We start from the raw sequence: 14,394 nt of genomic DNA on the forward strand, positions 1-14,394 counted from the left end.
GATCTGTAGCAGTCACCATACCAAATGAACCTGACCTGAATCACGGAGATAACCTCTAATGGATTTTATATGCCCCTACCTGTTTGAGTTAGTCATTTCATTCTTTGTCACTATTTCAGAAACTGATTATATTTATTATATTGTCTATTATAACACATTCATCAACAACTATTTTATCAGTTTTGTAATTTTTAGTAATTTTCTACTGACATCAATTTTTACCTTTTTAAATGGTTCACCTCATTAATGCGTATTAATATAGTCTTTTAACAGGGATAAGGCAAAATAGAGACAGGCTTTGGAAACAATCCATGTCTCAAATAGAGAACATTGGATTCCTTTTTAACACAGATTATCTCTCCATAGACTTCCTTCGTTTCCAGACAGTTCCTGTCAACCCTTAATGAAGAATCTAATATTAACTTAAGTCAGCCAGAACCACTGACAATCCTATTTTAAAAATTACCCATTTGGAAAACAGTGATAGTGAAGAGCCAAATTATCTTCTCTGCTTTCCAGCTCCATTCCCTCAGAGATCAAGACAATTCAATTAAAAAAAAAAAAAACCGTTCAGGGAACTGCTGTAACAATGTTGTCCACAGGACAACTGACAATTTCTATGAAGAGATTCATAAACCAAAATCTATGGTGTCTGATAAACATAATCCACTGGTCACAGTGATTTCCCTTGACAGTCTATTTTGAATCTGGAGAAGAAAGTATGTGAGGAATTTTACCCCTCTGGAATTGGCTCTATTGTAACTCCATAGGGCTGCCAATAGTTGTCTCCCTTTCAGAATTTTTTTTTAAGGAGAACATTTAAGATCAAGGGTCCACTGTGAAATTATTGGAATTCAATATACTATTCTTCTGCTAGGACAATCTTAAGTAACTTGTCTGACTTCCTTTCGAAACAGAAATTTCTGTAAGTTCTCCATTATGGCTGTAATTTCTGGATTCATTTGAAGATGAGAAGTGTTACTGTAAGAACCAAGCTTTAACTGTTTGGGATGTCATTTTTCCAAAAGTCATTTAAAAATATATATTTTTTAAAAAGATATGAGCCCACTGAACACCAACAAATCTTAGGATCTAAATTGTTGTTGAGTTATTCAGTTTTTTTTTTTTTTAATTTTAGTTTTTTATTTTTTAAATTTTAAACTCTTTAATTCTTACATGCATTCCCAAACATGAACCCCCCTCCCACCTCCCTCCCCATAACATCTTTCTGGGTCATCCCCATGCACCAGCCTCAAGCATGCTGCATCCTGCGTCAGACATAGACTGGCGATTCAATTCACATGATAGTATACTGACTCTGCAACTCCAGGGACTGTAGACTGCCAGGCTTCTCTGTCCATAGGATTTCCCAGGCAAGAAGGCTGGAGTGGGTGACCATTTCCTTCTCCAGGAGATCTTCCTGACCCAGGGATCAAACCTACGTCTCTTGCACTGCAAGCGGATTTTTACTCCTGAGCCACTGGGGAAGCCCCTAGGATCCAAAAAGAATACCATTATTCTTCTCATTCCACCTGCTTCTGTATCAAGAAGCTTAAATTAATTCCTGGCTTTATCAAGCTCCTGATTGTCGTACAGTGAGTATTTAATAAGTGCCTGCCATGCAATAGATCTTTTCAAGGAACTGGGCATATGGTGCCAACAAAACAAAGTCCCTGCCCTCACAGAGCTGACATTTTAGCTACATTCATAGAAGAGATTCTTTACCATTTACTAAGATAAGAACAGGATGCCATTTTTTATTTTCTGAAAGTATTACAGAAAAACAAATTAATGTTTAGAACTCAGACTACACCAGTAAACCACTGTTTCAGCTGAACAAACTTTTTATTTATCATCTGTTATTCCCTTCTGTATGAGAAAATATAATTCTAAGAGGTCAAACAGGAAGTCTACCCTGTACACCAGCATGTTCCCATTGTCTAGCACATTTAACACTTAACAATGCTGAACATTTGTAGAATGACTAATGAGCATTAGGCCAAATAATAAATGAATATACTGAAGTATCTTAGAAGCTGAAGTGGTCAAACAAGAGACTGGCAACAGTGAACATCGATATTTTCAGAACTGGTGAACTAAAATGGTTTGGAACAGGTGAATTTAATTCAGATGACCATTATATCTATTAATGTTGGCAAGAATCCCTTAGAAGAAATGGAGTAGCTCTCATAGTCAACAAAAGAATCCAAAATGCAGTACTTGGGTACAATCTCAAAAATGACAGAAAGATTTCTGTTCATTTCCAAGGGAAACCATTCAGTATCACAGTAATTCAAGTCTATGGCCTAACCACAAATGCCAAAGAAGCTGAAGTTGAATGGTTCTATGATGACCTACCAAACCTTCTGGAACTAGCACCAAAAAAGATATCCTTTTCATCATAGAGGACTGGAATGCAACAGCAGGAAGTCAAGAGATACCTGGAATAACAGGCAAGATTGGCCTTGAAATACAAAGTGAAGCAAGGCAAAGGCTAACAGATTTTAGCCAAGAGAACACACTGGTCATAGCAAACACCATCTTCCAACAACACAAGAGACGACTCTACAAATGGACATCACCAGATGATCAATACCAAAATCAGACTGATTATATTCTTGGCAGCTGAAGATGGAGAAGCACTATACAGTCAGCAAAAACAAGACTGGGAGCTGACTGTGGCTAAGATCATACCATCACTACAAACAAAGCTACTGGAGGTAATTGAATTCCAGTTGAGCTATCTCAAATCCTAAAAGATGATGCTCTTAAAGTGCTACACTCAATATGCCAGCGAATTTGGAAAACTCAGCAGTGGCCACAGGACTGGAAAAGGTCAGTTTTCATTCCAATCCCAAAGAAAGGCAATGCCAAAGAATGCTCAAAGTTGCACACAATTGCACTCGTCTTACACACTAGCAAAGTAATGCTCAAAATTCTCCAAGCCAGGCTTCAACAGTATGTGAACTGTGAACTTCCAGATGTTCAAATTGGATTTAGAAAAGGCAGAGGAACCAGAGCTCAAATTGCCAATATCTAGGGGTCGCACAGAGTTGGACATGACTGAAGTGACTTAGCAGCAGCAGCAGCAGTGGATCATCAAAAAAGCAAGAGAGTTTTCCAGAAAAAAAAAAATCCATGTCTGCTTTATTGCCTACGCCAAAGCCTTTGACTGTATGGATCACAACAAGTGTGGAAATTCTTCAGGAGATGGGAATATCAGCCCAACTTACCTGCCTTCTGAGAAATCTGTATGCAACTCAAGAAGCAACAGTTAGAACTGGACATGGAACAACAGAACATTGTTTGGAACAATGTTGTTCCAAACATCATTTGGAATAACATGGTTCCAAATCAGGAAAGAAGTATGTTAAGGCTGTATGTTGTCACTCTGCTTATTTAACTTCTGTGCAGAGTACATCATGTGAAGTGCCAGGCTGAATGAAGCACAAGCTGGAATCAAGATTGCTGGGAGAAATATCAATAACCTCAGGTAAGCAAATGACACCACCCTTATGGCAAAAAAAGAAGTAGAACTAAAGAGCCTCTTGATGAAAGTGAGAGAAGTGAGAGAAAAAACTGGCTTAAAACTCAACATTCAGAAAACTAAGATGATGGGATCTGGTCCCATCACTTCATGCCAAAGAGATGGGGAAACAATGGAAATAGTGAGAGACTTCATATTTTTGAGCTCCAAAATCACTGCAGATGGTAACTGCAGCCATGAAATTGAAAGATGCTTGCTTCTTGGAAGAAAAGCTATGACCAACCTAGACAGCATACTAAAAGCAGAGACGTTACTTTGCCAACAAAGGTCCATCAAGTCAAAACTATGGTTTTTCCAGTAGTCATGGAGAGTTGGACCATAAAGAAAGCTGAGTGCCGAAGAATTGATGCTTTTGAACTGTTGTGTTGGAGAAGACTCTTGAGAGTCCCTTGGACTGCAAGGAGATCCAACCACTCGATCCTAAAGGAAATCAGCCCTGAATATTCATTGGGAGGACTGATACTGAAGCTGAAATTCCAATATTTTGGCCACCTGATGCAAAGAAATAACTCATTGGAAAAGACCCTGATGCTGGGAAAGATTTCATGCAAATATCAGTCCTGAATATTCGTTGGAAGGACTGATGCTGAAGCTGAAGCTCCAATACTTTGGCCACCCGATGCGAAGAACTGACTCATTGGAAAAGACCTTGATGCTGGGAAAGATTGAAGGCAGGAGAAGGATGACAGAGGATGAGATGGTTGGATGGCATCACCGACTAGATGGACATGAGTTTGAGCGTCTCCAGGAGTTAGTGATGCACAGGGAAGACTGGCCCGCTTCAGTCCATGGGGTCGCAAAGAGTCGGACATGACTGAGCAACTGAGCTGAAGTATCTATTCACAGAGAAAACCACATGACTGTGGTTGATTTAACATCCTTAATTGTTCACAGTATCATCTTGCTTTCCAAAGTGACTCTTTCAAGTGATCTTCTTGTTATATTAGGCAGAAGGCAAGATTCTAAGAAAAATTGTGAAAACACTTATAGATTGAGGTAGGCACTTCTGTGCTCTTCCTCCCTTGTCCCTTGTGCTACCTCCCAACATTTAGATATTCTGCTGCTAAATTCTTTAAATTTTTCTCTGAGTGGTGAAGCAAAAGATTCCATCTACTAGCTGGAAGAGGGAACCAATGTACTATTTATATGCTATCACAAAGGCATTGCCTTGATATCCCAAACCTCAACATCATCAGCTTGCCACCTACCCTCTCAAACCCTAGTTTTTCCTACTGAAAAACTATGGTTTGATTTTTTTTAATTGGAAAAATTTAAACTTGATTCAGAAACCACATTAAAATCTGGTCCTCAAAAATATTTCAGGCCAATTTCTTCAAGGTATATGGTGACCGTTTCTATAATTTCAAGGAAATCCCTGTTTAAGCATCTGAGTAGAACCAGAGATGCAAACAGAGGCATTCCTGCAGTTTCTTTTTAAGGAGGGAATTATCATTTCAGCAAGAAAATCAGTAAAGATCTCCAGTATTCCCCCTGAAACACCATCTTGGCCATCAACTTTGCTTGATTAAGATTACAATAAGGAATTCCCTGGCAGCCCAGTGTGGTTTGGACTCACAGGGTTCGATCCCTGGTTGGGGAACTAAGATCCTGCAAGCCAAGTGGCATGGCTAAAAAAGGAAAATACATACAACAGTTTTTTTTTTTAATCAATTATCAACACATAATAGAAGGCATCATCATAGTGTACTAGCTGTTGCTTCCCACTAGGAATTTTCTGCCACATAGCTCTTACTACAATCCTAGCTAAGATTATTTACATTCGAAATGAACTGATTAAAGTGGTCATTAAAAAAAAACTGTATGATTGTAAGGTAATTATAAAAATATAAGTTCATAGGAGACATTCAAGATCTCCTAAATCTGAATATTAAGAGAGGATCCAATGCCTAGAATATAGCCTTGGACACAGTAGGTACACTCTAAGCATAAGTTAAAAGAGTAAATGTATGAGATACTAAGTCCTACACTGCAGTGTTTTATTTCCTGAAGATAGATAACTCATTCTGTGGGACAGAATCATTAGGAATTTCTCCACCTGAACTCTTTGCTAGTCAGGACTTTCCCTGGAATATGAGCTAGCTCACTGAAGATAAGAGCTTAGACTCCTGTTCACACATATAACCCCAGTCGCAAGAATAACACCATGTACATGGTAAATACTCACAAAATATTATTTGAATAACTGAATTAGCCTGTGAATCCTCATATTTGACAAACCCCATATATGATGTCAGGGGTGCTCAATCAGAGTAGAACTCATAATACTAAATACAGGTAAACCCAAGCCAGCAAAGTTGAAAGTTGACATTGATGATTTCAGTGTAGTTTAATAGCCTATTTTCTTTCCTCAAAAGGTAGTGTTTATAATTTGGGAAGGATTGTAATGGTTCTCATAAAGACATCAAATTCTTCTTATTTAAACCTGCATAATAGTGTGCTACAAAACTGTATTGTTGTTGTTTAATCACTGAGTCATATCTCACTCCTTTGCGACCCTATGAACTGTAGACTGTCAGGCACCTCCATCCATGGGATTTCCCAGCCATGGATACTGGAGTGGGTTGCCATTTCTTCCTCCAGGGGATCTTCTCCACTCAAGGATCAAACCCACATCTCCTGCATCGGTAGGTAGACACTTTACCACTGGGAGTCACCTGGGAAGCCTGTAAAAACTGCATAAATCTACAGCTAAAAATGTGAAAGGCATTAAACAATACAGCAGATTTTGCAGGTGGCACTTATATATCAATGAACTTCTAACATAAAGAACCATCCTCAAAGAAAAGGTACAGTCTTTAATATAGAAGAAAAAAGTCTTTCTTCCTTTCCGAGCTAGTGGGATTCCTTCCTTTGTAGACTCTCAGTGTAGTAGCATCGCTTGGTGGTGTTTGCTTTATTTTCTGTTCTGTTGTTTTGCTCTATTTTTATTCCAAAGCAGAAGAAGAGATATTTAAAGTAGATATAAAGAAAACATATACCAAAAAAACAAAAAAAAAATTCAGAGAAAACTCATTTTTAAGAAATCCAATCAATATTAATTAAATTACCAAAACATTTTGAAAAAGTGGATACATGTCACTGTAGCAAAAGCTCCAAAAGAGCAGAGACTACATGTTATTTGACTTTGTCTCTTCCTCCCCTAACAGAATCTGACCCATAAAAAGTACTCAGCGAAAGTCTGGTAAATAAATGAATTAATGATTTCATTTCTGCCTAACAAATATATTCAAATAGCCAACTTTGTTTTCATTAATCAAACCCATTTTTTTAACATACCACTTTCAATAGCAACTTTCTTGATCCTCAAGTGCACATAGACTTTTCCCAAGACGAAATCGGGCTCCAGTTTTCAGTGTTGATTATGCTAGATACTACAGAGCCAAACCATTTGAAGAATTCAGCAAAACATTTAACTCTGTCTGACACACAAACAGACAGCAGTGTTAAATCTGTCACTTTGGTTCAGTTTTCTCTGCATCTGCTGATGGGATTTTAATCTGGTTGGCATGCACTTAAACAGTATACGCACAGTTCTCAATTTTCATTTTCCCCCTTTTACAAAACAGAAAGTCAAATGGTAAAGTTAATAGAGCTGTAAAAAAATATAGTACCAAATTTATTTTAATCACTGTGTGAGTGTCATTGATTTAGGACAGCTGCTGTCTAAATAAATAGACCTAAGGCCTAATAACTGTCAAGGCCAAGGCAGACGTCTATTGCTGGAACCTGAAGACTTGTAGGCAGATCAGTGTCCAGTTAGGATGACTGGTCTCAGTGGCAGTTTCCCTACAGCTCAGAAAACTGCCCAGCTCTTTTTGTATGCAGAGGTTTCTAGATTGATTTCTTACTGGAACAGATTCCTCACAAACAAGGATAATCCTTTTTTGAGGTTTAGTCACTTGAATTCCCCTCTGTTCCCTTCACTGTCAAGCTTTGCAATTTTTATTTATTCTTGGTAGAATGCACTTACTATTGTAGTTATGGCACTTTTCACTTTAAGCCTCTCTTTTCAGTGTCTTCGAGAGAGAAAGGTCTTTAGTTAGAAATTTCTCATGCTTGTTGACAGTCTGGAAATGATTTATTTTATAAGAGAATAGAGGTGAAAGGAATAGAAGGAAAGATCATTATTTCACCATCTTTGAGAACTTATCAGTTAATCACTGGTTTATTGTTAAATGTGATGGCTTTCAAGATTTAATTTTATTGGGTTTATCTTTAAGAAACAACACTGAAATATCTTAAAGTCTCATAAATAAAGTAAACCTAACAGGCTAAAAAAATTTCCTGTGGCTAAATTATTTTAATTTATTCTCTCTCACACTTATATGACAAAGTGGGTTACTAAAAAACTAGACAATGAAAATATGCTTTAATCATGTATATTTATAAATAAATTTACAAATATAGTTTCAATATATGGATATACAGATAGCAAATATTTATTTCATGGGTATGCTCTCAGATGCTTTCAATACTAGCTTCTTCCACACACATGAAAGAATTCATAATAATTATAATTGTCACTCTTTAAAATCTCTACTTAATATTCTGATATTTTAATCCACTGCTCTCCAAAGATTTTTTTCTCCATGAGAATTACTGCATATGTACATACATAGGACTAAATGATAAAACAGTTATTGAAAGAATTATTTAACAGTATTTCAAAATGTATCAAACTCACTCTGGGCTTTCTGATTTTACTACATAGAAATAAAATATTTATTTATTTAATTTCTTTTAGAAAATAGCAAGATTCAAGGCCATCTGTTGCTTCTCTCTCTTCTTTTTCTAATAAAAGAAATTCTTTGAAGCAAAGTATTGCCAATTACATGTTCATCCAAGGAGAAGAGAAAAAAATAGCAAGTAGATTTGCTTTAAAGATTATTCCAACTTCCCAAGTGTGAAATCTTCAATATAGACTATTTAACAGGAAAAACTAGAGTGGAAAATACATGGAGATTAAAACTAGATACTAAAACTATAAGAATTCATAGGAAATTTGTCTTTATATTTTAAATTAGATACAAAAGCAAACTTTATGAAAGTTAAGATCCCTATACTTATTTTTGATTTCTTATGCTAACCTTAGACTCTACAATAAAAAACACTGAAATATTGAATCTGCATACAGATAATAATTTCTCAAAACCAAGTTATATATCAGAACAGAAATAGAAGGAAAGTATGCATATAAAGTTATAGACCATGCTTATTATTATATTTTATTATCTGAGCCCTAGAATTTGATTTTATCTCATCCTTGTAATTCCAAATGTAAAATTAAAATAAATAACCTGTATTTTTTCCACTAAGAATGTTTGACTTTGGGTAAGAATAAGCTATTGCTAAATTTAAATTTCTCTTTCTCCTCTTAGGGCAGGATCAATAAATAAGAAGTAAGCTGGACATGAATGATGTGCATCAGGAGATTCCCAAAGAAGACACCATATCCAGGATAGAACTCAGCATGTTAGGTAAACAGTACACTGGAGGCAGCCTCATGTGGACTGGAGTTGTCTTAGCTATTGTCCAGAAAGCGTAAGCAGGAATATAAGGAAAACACATAAGGAAAGATTCTTTTTTTCCCTCCAAATTCAGAACAACACACTGATACCACCTTCTTGGGTACTAGGGGACAAACATAAGGGACTGCTGCCTAGCTTCCCAAAGTTGAAAACAATTATGCTCAATTGGAAAATCTTTTTCTAGCAGAAAAGTGTTACTTCTCACAAATTCTTTAATGGTTAACAATTTTATGTCCAATCAAACATTATTATGACTATGTATAAACCACAGTAGGACCATCTGGCAAGTAAATTACTTGGGGCACAAATCCCAACCCGTGATTTAAAAAAAAAAAAAAAAAAAGCACTATATAAAAAGCTCAGTTAGATGTTCGCCAAGATTCAAAATGAAAATACATGCACGAGCCGTTCAGAATTCACAAATAAATAAAAATGGAAAGGTCAGCAATGGTCTTTCTTCTTCACTGTTACTAGGCCTTTGAAATAAGCTCAGAAAATGTAAGTAGGTGGTTTTTGATTAATTTGATAGAGGTACATCCATGGAACCAATTTACAAGTGATTTGCAGGCAGGCTGGCATTACTGAAATAAACGGTGCTATTACTATGATTTATGCTACTATTCCTAACACAAGTGATAAACTGAAATTTACAGTCCTTAATTACTACTATGAAAAATTGGGAGGGAGAAAAAAGAGCAAAGATTGGCAATTTGCAAACTTGTCAGTAAGGCAACATGCAAAAATTCATTTGCTTTACTTCAACAACAACAAAAAAGACACTGCACAAATGGGCCTTTCTATATTGTTATCAACCCATTGGGGAAGGACAGGCAGTTCAAAAACACAAGTGACCAAAATGTACCCTTGAGATGCCAGGAAGTATGGTTTAGGAAAACAACTGACAAAATGCAGTCACTAGTTATAAAAAGTAGGGAGGTGAGAATGGCATTGAAACATATATACTATCATGTAAGAATCAAATCACCAGTCTATGTCTGATGCAGGATACAGCATGCTTGGGGCTGGTGCATGGGGATGACCCAGAGGGATGTTGTGGGGAGGGAGGTGGGAGGGGGGTTCATGTTTGGAATCGCATGTACACCTGTGGTGGATTCATGTCAATGTATGGCGAAACCAACACAGTATTGTAAAGTAAAATACAGTAAAAATAAAAATTAAAAAAAAAAATAGGGAGGTGATGAAATACTGCACTAATGTTATTTGGGCCACTCACGAGGCCCAGCTTGCTCTTTAAATCACTTCCTTTCAAATGTTTTATAGTGGGGGTGGGATAAAATTAAAGAAATCATATCTGTAACTTTTTAATTGAATGTTTTCCTCTTATCCTATTCATATCCAAATAGTACTGAGAGTCTGTTAAGTTATTCAAAAATATTTACAGAGACACTGCTATCCAGAGAACTCTAACAAAGCTACACAGAGGACCTTATTCTGAGAGGCATGCTCAAGCACTGCAGTTGTCTAGAGGCTGGAGATTACGTGGACGCCTAGTTTCCTGGACCGTGGCCCTGTCCTCTCTCTGTCTTCCATAACTTTCTACTTTAATGGTCCAGCCAAGCTTTATTTCCGATGCTCATCCCCTCAAGTGATTGACCTACTATCAGGGAATGCTTAGGGTTCTAATGGACCTTCTAGTCACTATTTGCTGTTTGGTTCAGTACATAGCAATTACATTCAGTAGTCATTCACACTACTTCACAGTTGCTAAATAGCAAAACTCTGCAAAGTTACAAGACGTGGCAACTAATGGTACATAATAAGCGAGAGAGATGCAACAAAGATGGCAGAAGTTTCCTGTCTGCTTGATTTAGAAGATAATGGGGCAATTTTAGGTAGAGATGCTCAACCAAAACCTGGAAATTGATAAGTCAGTTTCAGGAATGTTAACTTTGACTTGCTGTCAGGATATCCACATGCACACAGTGAGCTTTACTAGGAATGTAGGACTAGCACTCTGGAGAAAAGTTAGGCACAGATATACATATATTAGAGAAATATGTGGAGAAGGCAATGGCACCCCACTCCAGTACGCTTGCCTGGAAAATCCCATGGATGGAGGAGACTGGTAGGCTGCAGTCCATGGGGTGGCGAAGACTGAGCGACTTCCCTTTCACTTTTCACTTTCATGCATTGGAGAAGGAAATGGCAACCCCCTCCAGCCTTCTTGCCTGGAGAATCCCAGGGACGGGGGAGCCTGGTGGGCTGCCATCTATGGGGTCGCACAGAGTCAGGCACGACTGAAGTGACTTAGCAGCAGCAGCAGAGAAATATGAATAGAAATTAAGGTTGCAGGCGTGGAAGAGGATCAGATGGTCATAGCGGGGAATGTAAAACACACGAGATCTAACAGCAGAAACAAAGAGAAGAGATACTTGGAGGACCAGGAAAAAAGAAAACAATAAGATCGCAAAGGACTAATCAAAGAACTAGAACTCTGAAATGAATCTCAAGAAGAAAGAAAGGATCACTATTGTCACATGCTGCACAGAAATCGGGAAGAATGAGAAAATTCCATTAAGTCTGTTGACCAAGATAGCTTCAATAGATAAAAATCAAAATACAAGATTCTGAGAAACACATTTAAGGAAAAGGAGCTCTCTCCATACACTATGGAGAGAATTAGGAAAAAGCTCTTTATACAGTAGATAATAAAGTATATATGTGTCTTATGGATTTTTTATTTCCTGTCACTTCTTAAAAATTTCTTCTTTTATCACTGGGATATTATAGTGTATGAAAAAACCCTTCAAACCGGTCTTTTATGGAGAACCATGATCAGTGATCATGATGGATTATTTTATCTTTGCCTTGTTCCCAGAAAGCCTAAAAGCATTTGGGCATTCTACAATAAGCATTTTCTCCATTTCTACTTCCCATCAACTCAGGCTTTCTTCCCACTCCATAAATCTTCTTTTTTTAAAGCATCATTTTCTCCATTTCAGTAACTTTTCTCCTGAGATTTTAAATTATAATAAAAATTGCACATTTTTTAAAATAACCTCCTTACTTCAAATTTCATAAATTTCACACTTTCCCTTCAGGAGTTTCCCATACCTCCATTCATCTGTATTTGGATAGTATCTCTTTTCCATAAGTATTTTCTAAGTCACATTTTCATCACCATACTTGAAATGCAACACATGGAACATGCAATGCTATTTCTTCTGATTTATATTCCTTTTAATATTTTCATCAGTGGTTAATATCATTTGAAGGCTTAACTCTACGTATTAAACATTCAATGCAGTGCCTGACATTCATTGTTTCATTTCATCATCTCCAAAAGCCTTTGAAGTGATTGTTTCATTCTCTCCAACCCACAGATTAGGAAACTGAGTGTCAGAAAGGTTAGGTCACTAATCTAAAGTCACAGCAAGGAAGCAACAGAGTTGGCTGGAATTAGTACCCCTGTCCATTTGACTCCAATGTGCATCATTTACCTTGTAGAAAATTCTACCTCATTTTATAAGACTATCAATGGTCAATTAATGCATTTTTATTTTTGGAAAACAGCAAAAAAAAAATTAAGTTCTCATTAGTGAAACAGGCCTCTGTCAATTCTGGTTCATCCTAACTCAAAATACTCAGAAGGATAGATTTCAAGATTGTTTTGTTCCTTTTATCCTTTCTTCACACTTTATCAATCAGCATCCTGTCTTGAAGACCCAAGTTGTTTCATGGGTCTTTCCCTCTGTCACACCCCCCCCCTTGTTTTTACCTCTACCCTAATTACTCTGAATTCTTCTTTATTGATAGAGAATATAAATGTGCATAAGATCACCAAAATTTCAAATTACTCCTTAATTTTCATTAATGATGCATCTTTTAGATTTTAGTTTTTTTATTCTTTATCAGATATAATACACACCATGTGCCTATGAGAATAGATACACACAATTTAATGGTATTATGTTAGTAGTATATCTTTATATTATATAACAGTATGAATACAAAGTTTCAAATTTTTTACCATATTGTACAGTTATGTGCACATATATAGGTAATTTAAGGGTGTTAAACCAGCAGCGTATTTTGTATTAAATATTTCTCAAACAACACATAGATTATTTTTTTAAAACACTTCATTTAGAACTTATTTCTCCTTTCCACTTTCACAACTGGAATGTTAGCTATATTCACATCTTTTCAGACACATTAAAGATCAAAAAGCACAATTACATTTAAAAGAAAAGAGAAGATGCCATACCTCTATCTATGTGATACTTTTCCTAGAACGTCACTGTTCAATATGGTAGAGATCAGCCATACCTAGCAATTTAACCTTAAATCTGAATTAATTAAAATTTGCACTAGGCACATGTCATGTGGCTAGTGGCTACCATTTAGGGCAGAGCGTATGCAGAACATTTCCCAACATCACAGAAATTTCTACTGGACAGAGCTGATCTAAGAAGATCCAAAAGGTAAGTCACTCTTTTGTACGCCTTGCTGTTTCTCTTAAGATAATTCTCCTCCATGAATGAATAAAGAAAATGTAGTATATACACATACAGTAAAATAATACTCAGACTTTTAAAAAGAAGGAAAGTCTGCAATATGTGACAACATATCTTGAACCTTGAGGACATTATGCTAAGTGAAATAATGCTAAGTCAGTCACAGAAAGACAAATGTTCCATTTACACGAGGTATCTAACATAGTCAACTTCATAGGATCAAAGAGTAGAACCCAGGTGCTGGGGGATTTAGAAATGGGGAATTACTAGCAATAAGCATAAAGTTTCAGTTTAGCAAGATGAATAAGCTCCAGGGGTCTGCTGTACCACACTGTATCTACAGTCAACAATAACATATTATACACTTAAAAATTTGAGAGAGTAGGCCCTATGTTCTTTGTTCTTACAACAACAAAAAAAAGATTGTTTAAATAACATAAAGCTATATACGGGCAGGGTTCTGAGGGAGACAAATGACAAATGACAGATAATAAATTATTATTTTACCATTAAAAAAAGATTATTACTTCCTTCTTAACTTTTTAAGTATTGCTAACCAAAAAGCAGAGACATTACTTTGCTAACAAAGGTCCATCTAGTCAAGGCTATGGTTTTTCCAATAGTCATGTATGGATGTGAGAGTTGGACTGTGAAGAAAGCTGAGCACCAAAGAATTGATGCTTTTGAACTGTGGTGTTGGAGAAGACTCTTGAGAGTCCCTTGGACAGCAAGGAGATACAACCAGTCCATTCTAAAGGAGATCAGTCCTGGGCTTTCATTGGAAGGACTGATGCTAAAGCTGAACCAATACTTTGGCCAC

General features: G+C 36.5%; 1 protein-coding gene across 3 annotated transcripts in view; it reads right to left on the reverse strand.

The window, feature by feature from the left end:
- The window catches only part of C17H4orf33 (chromosome 17 C4orf33 homolog), a 90,541-nt gene that overhangs the window by 2,850 nt on the left and 73,297 nt on the right, over nucleotides 1-14,394 (reverse strand). For 2 of the 3 annotated variants that reach the window (XM_060401019.1, XM_060401018.1), the window contains exon 5: nucleotides 1,318-1,492. In XM_060401019.1, the coding sequence (XP_060257002.1) occupies nucleotides 1,318-1,492 (175 nt within the window). Of the gene's footprint in view, nucleotides 1-1,116; nucleotides 1,493-14,394 lie in introns of those variants that run through there. The other variant, XM_060401020.1, reaches the window with a different exon arrangement.

This window comes from Ovis aries, chromosome 17 (genome assembly GCF_016772045.2).
Source record: "Ovis aries strain OAR_USU_Benz2616 breed Rambouillet chromosome 17, ARS-UI_Ramb_v3.0, whole genome shotgun sequence".
Classification (NCBI taxonomy): domain Eukaryota; kingdom Metazoa; phylum Chordata; class Mammalia; order Artiodactyla; family Bovidae; genus Ovis; species Ovis aries.